The sequence below is a fragment of the Pleurodeles waltl genome, chromosome 4_2 (genome assembly GCF_031143425.1).
Source record: "Pleurodeles waltl isolate 20211129_DDA chromosome 4_2, aPleWal1.hap1.20221129, whole genome shotgun sequence".
In the NCBI taxonomy this organism is placed as follows: Eukaryota; Metazoa; Chordata; class Amphibia; order Caudata; family Salamandridae; genus Pleurodeles; species Pleurodeles waltl.
The window spans coordinates 868272286-868283527 of NC_090443.1; the positions used below are offsets into that span (position 1 = coordinate 868272286).

Genomic DNA, 11242 nt, shown 5'->3' on the forward strand with positions numbered 1-11242 from the left:
CTTCATGCACAAAAACAATCCTGCATGCAACGTAGGCACCCTGGCACCATTCTGCAAGGTTGTCTGCATTGGTGGTGCCAAAAGGGCACCAGCACACGGTGAAAGGACAGGAATGCACCGTATTGGATAAATACGGCACACATTCCTGCTATTTCCCTGTGACGCAGGGCATGCTCTGCACCACAAAACCAAAATTTAAAAGTTAGTCAGACTTGAAATTTTTGTCTCGCTTCTGGAGTTTTTCCCTCTTTAAAACTGCAACAAATGTTTGTCTTTAAAACTGCAACAAACGACCACCCCACAAAACTTACAATAGATAACTTTAAAGTAAGCACATGAATGAATGAATGCATCATCTAATGTATTGCGATCATTTGGATTGGCCATTTCAAGACAACATGCTCTGCCAGGAATGCTCTTGGGCTCAATACAAGTCTCCCATATTCAATGAAACTCAGTTTAAAAGTGATTTGGCAGCCTCCCTGGCACCAATAGTCAGAATTCCGAGATTCCAGGGAACCTTAGGTCATTTCTTCTTGGAAGCATCAGAACCATCTTCCACACTGATATTATGAAAGTTAAACTGTCTGTCCAGTCACATCTGGTGCCCCCTAATGATGGATTGAGGTTTGGAGTTGGTGTGGACATGAGCGAATATCAATGGTCTCTGTCACCCATCGGGTCGGAGTCTTATTAGAAAAGACAAGCCCCTGCACATTAAAACATAGCTGATGGTTTCATCTAGCCAGTGCTAAATTACAGCTATTTACTATATTACGTACTATAGGCTAATCGGCGTTAAAATAAAATCTCAACCTTATAGTTCCAGTGTCCAGCGGTTAGCATGGACAAATATGACGGCAACAAGCATTTAGCTATACTCCAGACACGTGTTGCTGTTGTGAGCAGTGTCTAAAATTATGCTGTTGTGTTGTGGTGTACTTCAGGACAATAGAAAACCTTTTTGCAGGTCACTAAAACTATCATGTTTGCACATGCTTGCCATAGGAGTGCACTGGAATAGAAGGCCCCGCATCCTTCACAGCTGCAATGATTAGCAGCATGCGTGCACGTGTAAGCTGCAAATACACACACTCAAGGCAGCACTGGCAATAATAGGTACCCCACTAGAGTCTGACCCTGGTGCCATAAGCCCCAACTCTGAAGGAAGCAGATCAGAGCAGGGTCACTTCAGACTCTGAATCTATCATCTCATCATGAGAAAGCCATGAAGCATGTTCAGTGCAGTAATTGTGGACACAAACAGCACCCACCTGCCAGGATCAGGTCCCCAACCACAAAACACACACGGCCCATCTTTGCCGAATGGTAATGACCAAAGATTTAAGCTGGCTTAATTCCCAAGACCTACAATGGAAAGGTTCCTTGACACTGTGCCCAAACGGGGATTAACTCAACTTGGTTGGCCATCTCAAGAGAAACGCCCAAGAGAGTGAAGCATCCACTTGCTCTCTGCAGGCAGTCCTACCATAGGTCTTCATTACATGACTGAGGAAACAAAGAGCACTGAAGGCGTGCTGTCTGGCCTTACCCCTCGTCAGACCTTGCTGGACCTCTTCATTAACCACAGAGAACCTCCTCTTTCCAGAGTGGAGCATCCATCACTCAAGAGAAACCAACACCCGACCGCACCTGGAAATGTACAGTTTCAGAAAATGATTAGCTTCTAAACTCCTCACTTGATGAGCTCAAACTATTCCAAAATAATAGTTAGCATGTGTAATTTAAATAATTTTGGGTTCTGTAATCTGTACCAAAACTGCCCACGAGAGTAGTATTCCAAAGGAAGACCTGCAATGGCACGGTAACAGGTATGGCACTGCAGTTGCTCACTGATGGGAAAGTTACTTTTGTGCGTCTTCCAGAAGGGTTGGCCTGACAGTTGAATATGTGGCCAATTTCTTGCTGTTTGTGGGACTCTTTTATGGCCTGGTTGGCCGGTGTTTACTGTTAAATTCACTGATGTTACCACAGACATTGCATGCAGCAGGCACAAATGCATGCAGTGTCCCACACCTAGAAAACTGCCTTGATATGTAGATGAGACCCACTTTTTTTAGCAATCTGGTTTACTAATGGGGCCGCTTTTGTGTTGTTGCTGATGTTTTTTTTTCCGTCCCCGATAGATCCTGGTTTCTTCATATAGAAGTGGATGGTTATCATTAAGGGTAATAAGTGATGCTTCGATGGTTCAGGTTGTCCTTCCCTGAGAAAAGTTTGAAAAAATATGGGGAGATTGTGTGGGTAAAGCACAATTCTCACATATATATTCTCAACAGGCAACGCTTCCGTACGGGCATCCATTAAATATTCAAGTACTTTCATGGTGTGCTAAGCAAATGAAGCCTGATGCTTCCAAGGAGTTGACCACACTGTTTTTTTTAAATGTGCAGCGGGTACCCCACATGTCAATAATTACCTCCATTGTGCTAGGGCCAGTATTTTGTCATGGGTGCTCTTCATTTGCCATGCATGCCCTCTGCAGCCAAGATTTAGAAACAATATACCTGTGCCACCATTCTGCCATTGAGGCCTTCTACCTACTATGGGTGGCCCATTTGTAAACAATTACTTCCAGCATGTCGGAGCCAGAACTTTGTTGTGGTTGTCTGCCCTTTACCCATACGCCAAGCCTTATTCCAGTGTGCCAGTGTTTTGGAAAGGATGCCCCTTATGCCACACTCACCAGCTTTCACTGAATCACACACACGTGGTCACACATCTAGTCACTCGTACAGATGCTCTCACACTCTGCATGCATGCACACATTTGACAACTAGGTTCTGTGATGTTCCTAACCCTAACCCCACCCTGTGTAAGATGGGTGAAAGTGAGGTGTCAGCTTGTATGATGGGTAGCCCCGGGCACTACAGGGCTGAAGCTCAAAGTTTCCAGGATACCTTTACAGGTGATGCTGGAGAACCTCGAAAATGAGGTGGCATGTTGGTGTGTCTGGCTCTTGAAGCTAGGGCTGTGACTCAGCCAGCTCTGGAAAATCTATATGCTAGCTGACACAGGCACCTCTATTCACTAGTACAAGTTGCTGCTTGACCTTCGCTTGCAATGACGGTCAGCATTTTTGTATTCTACAAATAGTGAAAAATAGCTTACTTTTCACTATCTGCATACATAAAAAAGGGGAAGAAAAAGGAGGGGGAACACCGACACTCAGTAAGGTGATACGCCACTTCTCTCGCCCAAAGAAAATGTGACAGAGGCAGACATGCCTGGTGAACTCTTTTGTCAGGAAACCACCAGATTTAACAACAGCGCAGAAAGGGGCGCTGGATGTACAGTGGCATATTTATGAGCCCCTTGTGTCGCCAGAGCGTCACTTTTTGTGACGCTCCAGTGGCACAGACTACAAAATCATATCTATGAGGCCATGCAAAGCCATTTTGTGTGGCTTTGAATGACCTCATTGATATGGAGTACGGTAAGGCAGCACAAAACGTTGCGTTGCCTTCCTCTGCACTTGAGAGGCTTTCCATGGGCATTGCGGTGGGTGTTCTCACTCAGCACCCATGGATTTTGACACAACCATGCAAACCTGGGCATGTGCCGAAATCTTACCCCTCCTGAGGTGAGGCGTAATGAGGAGAAATATCTTCTCATCGTTTTTATCTCTTTCCATGTGTGCTGCATTCTGCAGCACATATAGAAATCCCAAAACACCTCTCAGGATTGTTTTGTGCAGGAAGGTGCCCCATTCTGAACAAAACAAATCCTGCCAACAACACAGGCACCCTTGGCGCTGTGCTGCTAAATCTGCGCCAGTACAGGAGGAAAGGACAGGCATGCACTGTATTGCATAAATTTGGTGCATTCCTGCCCTTTCACTTTGGCGTAGGGCAGCTACTCTACGCCAAATCCCCGTAAATGAGGGCCACAGAATATAATAAATACTCCTGGTGGAAAGGAGGAGGAACTGTTACTTTTAAGGTTATGGGGCAAAACACTTTTACTTGGCCATTCCAAGTTTTAGCATCTATTATGGTGTGTAACAAGGGGAAGAGGATATGACTGCATTGTTATTCACATTTTCCCAAATTCTGGTCCATTTTCTGTGCATCTTTTCGCTGGTGTCTGAGGGTGGCTGGGTACCCAGAACAACGAACACATTTTAATAATTTTTCTGTCACAAGTGGGATCACCAGTTAAAATATAAAATTACCCCGACCTCTGCCCCTAAAAACAAAATTACCCCAACCCCCACCCTAAAAACCATAGTACCCTCTCCCTTAAAAAAAAAAATAATCCAACCACGGGACCCCCAAAATCTACCCCAACCCTCTCCCAGCCCCACTTACTTGACCGCACCCTACACGACCTGCACCCCTGCCCCTAAAAACAAAATTACCCGACCCCCATTCCGCCCCTAAAAACCCGACACCCTCCACCCACCCTTAATACAAAATTACCCCAAACTCCCACCCCGCCTCTAAAACCCACCCCCACCTGCCCTAAATACAAAATTACTTCCCCCTGCCCCTAAAAACCTGTCCCCACCCGCCTTAAATACAAAATTACCCCGACCCCCCCACCCCTGCCCCTAAAAACGAAATTACCCCCACCACTGCCCCTAAAAACCCACCCCGCACACCCTAAATACAAAATTACCCCTACCCTCCACCCCGCCCCTTAAAACAAAATTACCCGACCCCGCCCCAAAAACAAAACTACCCCTCAGCCCCACCTACCTGACTGCGTCCTTTCCCGATGCACTCTCCCTTTTTCTCTGCCTTAACCGCGCATGTGCGTTGATCAGCACATGCGTGGTTAAGCCAGAGAAAAAGGGAGTCGTTATTAATGAAAGCCTGGTTTTGCTTGAGTTAACAATGTTGTCGTTGGTTCCAGCGTCGTCGTTCTGGATGCTTCCCTATGCTGAGAGGTATCCAGTACATACTAATGTTAAAGAAGCCGTGTGTGGGTAGCACACAATTGTCTTACATATATACGTGCATTATTTGGCGTTGCAGAGAAATAATGTTTATTGGTACTCTGCCAGACCTAAACCTTGGTACTCTGCCATAAGTACTGCTTCTTGAACAATATGTTTTGGATCTTGTTCTGTTGATTGAATTATTAGGCCCCATTTTTAATAAAGGAATCTTATTCTTGGGGTAGAGACCCTCCCCTGTTCAACTCTGGAAAGGTTCAAACTTGATTGGTTGAATGTGGGGCTGGAGTTAAAGCATTTTGAATGGCAGATTTATCCGTCAGGTCTCTCAGGTGGGGGAGTAAGTCTAAACTGTGGCTAACTTCCCTACTCCTAAGCCTTTCATAGGTACCATCCGATCTGGAAAAGTCATGATTTCATGAGATCAGTCCAACACTCACTGACCGTCTCACACCACTGTGGTGTATGAAGGTGCACTGTATTTAAAGATGGCTTCCACGGAAGCAGGTGTTTTCCTCCCCACTGAAAGGTGGGAAGTAGCTTCATAGAAGCCCCAGTAAAGGCAATTACACGTTTCCTGCATGGCAGAGTGGGAAAGCTGCCACCACAGACTTAGAGTAGAGGTACCCTCTTGTACCAACATAACAACAATTCCTGGCATGTTGGGGGTTCTCCATCAAAACGTAAGGAACATTTTCATCTGACGTCTGTGCAAGACTACCATGTTTACCTGCTAGTCTTTTATAGAATAAGTGCCAATGAGAACTGTGGCAAATCGGCGAACCTAAAATGGGCAGCCGGTTTAACAGCATCGTTCTTCCACTGGCCACAGGTAGGGCGTTTGAACACCGTGGAAGGCTGATGGAATATGTCTCTCTCTCTCTCTCTCACACACACACACACACTCTCTCTCTCTCTGTCTCGCGCTCTCTCTCTCTCTCTCTCTCTTTCACACACACTCTCTCTCTCAGACACACTCTCTTTGCTCTCTCTCTCTCTGACACACTCTCCTCTCTCTCTCTCTCTCCCTCTCTCTCTCTCTCTTACAGACACTCTTTCTCTCTCATCTAGCCTTTACTGGAACGACCCACTCCTCCTAGGGAGATAAAAAAGAGCGCACATATTTTATTTCTGACTGACATTCTTCTCTGTCTCCTAGAAAAGGAACAACACTACCATGATCGTGAGCATTCTGTACATCGATTTTTCTTCCGATGGCCAGGAAGACATTCATGAGTATGAACTGCAGTGTGAGCCCAAGAAGAAGGAAGCTTTGGTCAACATCCTATCAGGATTTGGACCGTTCAAGCTAGACCAGCACGGAGAGAACTTGGCAACTGCCCCGAAGGACGCGGACGCCCTGGACGCCTCAGAATGGAAGGGCCAGGACACCAGTGACGTGGTCTTCATCAGCATTTGCATACTCGCTGGCATCCTGATGCTGATAGCTATTGTTGGACTCGTTTTACTGTAGAGTCGTTGACAGATGGACAGCATCGGGGGCCTCTTAACCACCTGAGGTCACCTTCTGACCTCCTGATACCCGATACGAGGAGGTGGATTCTAAAGTGATATGGACACTAAACTGCACCTGGAAAGCTGAGATGCAAAGGTTTCAATGGGGAGGTGGAAAGATGAGATGCAAAGTCTACGATTGGGAGGTGGAAAGATGAGGTGCAAAGGTTGTAATGGGTGCCTTTAAGTGTCAAGGGGGTCAGAGTACATCATAACAAAGAGAGTTTTGTGTGAGTTGACGGCCAACCTATGACTCAGTTACACTATCTGACCCCTGATGACACACACTAATTTACTGTACATCACAAGATGTAGTATGTGCAACACTTACATTCATACATGTATGCGGCATACAAGTGCACACACATGCACACACACATATATGTATCGGCTTCAATGCCTTCAGTGTATTTTATACTTTTAACATAATTCAAGATTTTATAGAGTCAAATGCTTTTTAAAACTTGTTTCTTATTTTCTTAATAAAGTATAATTGCAAGCTGGATGTATGCAGTGTCATTTAACTCTATTTTAGATATCCTTGAATGGTTTTCGGGGCCATTACCACTCTTTGTCCTCAGAACATAACCCTCTACCATTTCACAGAGGCGATTTAAGGCATAGGCAAAGTAAGCAATTGCACAGGACCCCCAAATTTCAAGTTCCCCCCTTCAAAAGTAAACTTTCTCTCTATCTCATATCTGTCTATTTCTCCATTTCACCCTTTAATGTATTATTAAATGATGTTTGTCATCATGGGGCTTGAATTACCAGAAAATAGGTAATACAATGCAAAGCTGTTCCGGGCTGCAGGCCCCTAAAGAATGTCTTGCTCAGGTTCCCCAAAATCCTTAAGACGACACTGCCAGTTCCCATCCTAATGTCCAGTGATACACCTAAGAAAGTCCCAAAGTCTAACAGTCCTCTCACCTGTCAGAAGAACCATCCTACACATTCACAATGACCCTCGTACAATCTGGGTTCTATGCCTTAAACTAAGTGATTCCATCTAGTTGGCTTCTTCCTTTAACAGGGTCAAAAAGTACAAAACACTTTGTACAAAACACCCTGGAGTAAATAACATTAGAAACAGAGTATTGGGTGAGTTTTTACATCTTTTTTGTTTTTTGGTAAGTAATGGGTATTAAATAAAGAAAGAAATGTAATTTCCTCCTCACAGCCCATCAGCTCCTCAAAGGAGGATGTGCTAAATGGCACAAACGTCAATTGCATCATTGTTAGCACTTATTCAAAGATCTAACGGGCATATTTACAAGCCTGTAGCGCCACCGAAGCATCACTTTTAGCAACCCTCCAGTGGCGCTGTGCCATATTTACAAGGCGGTGCTAAACCACTTTTTGTGGCTTAACACCACCTTGTAAATATGGGCCCCTCTGATGCAGTTTTCTCCGGCAGAGCGGCATGAAATGGGTGTTGCTGTGGGTGTTCCACCGCAACACCCATTGCATTTGATGCTGCCGCAGATTTACAAGAACTGTAACAGTGCCAAAAACTAACGCCACCTTATGGGTGGCATTAGAGTGGCACAACGAGGAGAAATACTTGTCTTTCTTCTCGTTTTTGCTTTTTCTATTTGTGCTGCAGAATTCAACACACATAGAAAGAGCAAAAGGCCATTAATGATTGTCTATGTGCAGGAAGATGTTCCTTTCTGCACATAAACAATCATTCAATAATGACAATTACTACATTCTACAGCACACACAGAAGTAACAAATCACCATTATTGATGGTTTATGTGCAGGAAGAGACGTCTTCCTGCACATAAACTATAATTCCCTGCAATGCAGACACCCATGCACTTTAGTGAAAGGATGCCTGCGTTGATGCTAGGCAGCTAATTTTAGCGCCAGCACTAGCGGAAACACAGGGGTGCTTTTATTTGTGTAAATACGGCACATCCCTGCGTTTCTGAAATGACGCAGCGCAACGCTGCCAATTTTGGCACAGCGCCATGCTGCAGCACTTCTATGTAAATATGCCCCTAAGTTGCCCTGTAACATTTCAATTTGTGAACAGCATGACAACAAAGAAGGCCTAAATAAAATAAGGGTGTGCTTCAATGGAAAATGCCACCCCCTTTTTTATGTGATTTACTTTTTTTTTTCAGAAGACCCACAACTCCATCACGAGATCTTCACAATCATGTTTGATGTGATTCTATGACCACGGTTCACAAGGTGAAGTGGCTTTGCTGGTAACTTGTGCAAACTCCAGTGGAGCTAGCTACTACAGAATGTTAAAGGATGAAAACAAACTGGACGAAACCATAAAGTAATGAGAATGATAATTTCCATCAGTCGAGCACTTCCACATTTGTTATGTTTGTTTACTACGTTGTCTGAACACAAACATGAGTTCAACTAGCACCGCCAGTGCTGTTCCTTCACGATAATGGTACTTTCCAGCTTTGGAAGCCATATTGGTTTTACTCAACTTCAAGAAACCATCTTGTTTATTTTCACTCTACTTTACATCTCAGAGCCATTAACTTCCAGCAAAAGAGTGTAGTGGCCAGCCATGAATTCTGGCTTCCACAAAAGAAGTACAAGGCCTGCCAGTCCCCTGCGGATTGTACTGAGCTAACACCACCAGATACACATGCTTGATTGGAAATTATGCACAGAGGTGCTTGAGAGCAGCACTACTGGAGGGTACCTTTCGAGAAACGAGCCCCTGAGCGTCAAGTATCTAGATCCATCACATATTTTTGCTTTACTGAAGAATGTGCAGCGTTTCCTGTTAGCATAACCGATCCAGACTCACCAAATGTGTGAAAATTGAACGCCTTTAGCACAAGTGAGCAACCATGTTGGAGAAGGACTTAGTGCCACAGGGATGCTGGCTCTCCCTCCACTCCATCTCTTTGCCTATTTCTTGTTGGTTGCCCACCTCCATGCCCTTGCCCTATTTTGCTTCTTTGTCCTAGTCCCTTCCCCCTTCTCTTACTGTGTCCCTTTCAGCAATGGCATGCCCCGTCCCACCTACCTCTGTACTATTTGCATTCTGATGAGCACCAACTCCTACACACCCTTCCACAAGCCCACAAATCTAAGGCATGTTCCTCAGTTCTACATGCCACCCTTCCAACCTTTATGCCTGCTCTGTCTAGTTTGACACTCGAAAGCCCCACCACCACAGTCATTTCTACCACTCTCATAACTCTCAGGTCAAACATTTTCCTGTGTTTCTCTTTCGTCACTCCTACAAGCCCCAGAGCCCTGAGAGCCAAGGAGAACAAATGACGCAAGTGATTACCTTGTTGACCATGAAACCAGGAGACCTTGTTTTGAATCCTAGTTATGACACTTTATCGCATTGAGTGATTCTGGAAAAATAATGATTTGTGCCTGTGTTTTGTGCTTTGTTAAGCGCTAAATTAAGACCGGAATGTACATTAGACCATTTTGCATCGAACATTCTTTGTGGTCTCATGTTTTTTGTATACTTTGGGTAAAGGTGGTGATGATTTAAAAGTCCAGCTCTCGGATGACATGCAGTACAGCTGTGCGAACATAATCTAATCACAGTCTAATGACACACATTATGGTGGAGACATCTGACGCAAGCCCAGTTTTCTGATGATGTAGGGTTCACCAATGGGCTTGAAGAAGCCCCTTTACAACAGTATTGCCTTGATGCAAGCCAGAGTCATTCTGACTAAATAAGTTCAGCTTTCTGATGAGACTCCAGGGGCGACTCCTCCGCTTGGGCGGAGGAGCGCCGCCCCCGCCAGCAGCAGTTGCTGCAAACCTTTTACCATGACACAATAATAAACCATGTTTATTATCATTTCGTTGTGAAAGGGGTGGGGCATTGGGGATGAGGGAAGTGCACTGTGCACTCCCCTAAGTGCACATGTATGTTTGGCCAGCCGTCTCGGGCCAGCCAAACACACATGCGTACAGGGCTCTCTCCAGCCCGGCACTGCGTTGCCGGGGTGAAGAGAGCAGGCACAGGCTCCTAGTCTGCCTGGGAGTCCCCTGGCTGTGTGCTCCCAGCCAATCCTAATGCTGCTCGAGCAGTGTCAGAATTGGCCGCAGGCTGGGCGCCTGTGCCTGGAGTGAATAGGAAAAGAGGAGCGTCGCAGCGCGGGGGCAATGGAGCAGGTACATTTTTATTATAATTTTTATTATTATTAGATGTTTCCCCTCCCCCCCGCGCTGCACCCACCCGCCCCTTCAGAGCGCACCGAGCCACGACTGTGAGACACAGCAAAGTGATATTGATTTGGGTAACAGTGTTACTGTGTGTGTGGGCGTGTGTGTGTGTGTGACATTACAAAAATATTGCTACACAGAGGAAGCACTTTGTCAGAGAATTTTAAGGATATGGTAGTGGTTAGGAAAAATTATTTGGTGTGTCTGAGACATAAGAATTTGAGGTAGGTGTCATGATCTATATAATATATAGGGTGCCAATAAACATATGTCGATCTTATGTGAAGAACCCTTCAGAAGCCTATCCAAAACATTTTGGAAATGTAGACTGATGTATGCTTAAAATAGTGCTTTTAAAAATACATTGCAGCATTTGAAATAAAAAACAATTGAAAAATCTGTCTACCATTGAGAGAAAAAGTGCAGCCTATTAGGCTTCCTCTGTAAAGCTGCGCAAAAAAAGGATTTGCCTTTAAAAACCCAGGAGCTTCCAATATCCATGATGCCCCTTACTGGCAGTTGCCTCCCTGAGTCAGTCCTTTTCTACAGTGAGAAATTATATGAATAAGATCCTTAAGGTATATTGTAGAAAAATGCCTCTTTTTGACATGGTTTCACCCCACT

General features: G+C 44.9%; 1 protein-coding gene across 1 annotated transcript in view; it reads left to right on the plus strand.

Annotated features, from left to right (window-relative positions):
• CDCP2 (CUB domain containing protein 2) overlaps positions 1-6829 on the plus strand; it is a 109901-nt gene extending 103072 nt beyond the window's left edge. Inside the window, exon 6 of the mRNA XM_069233360.1 lies at positions 6081-6829. Coding sequence (XP_069089461.1) covers positions 6081-6395 — 315 coding nt within the window. The 3' untranslated portion in view covers positions 6396-6829. The remainder of the gene's footprint in view (positions 1-6080) is intronic.
• Positions 6830-11242: the final 4413 nt, after the last annotated feature.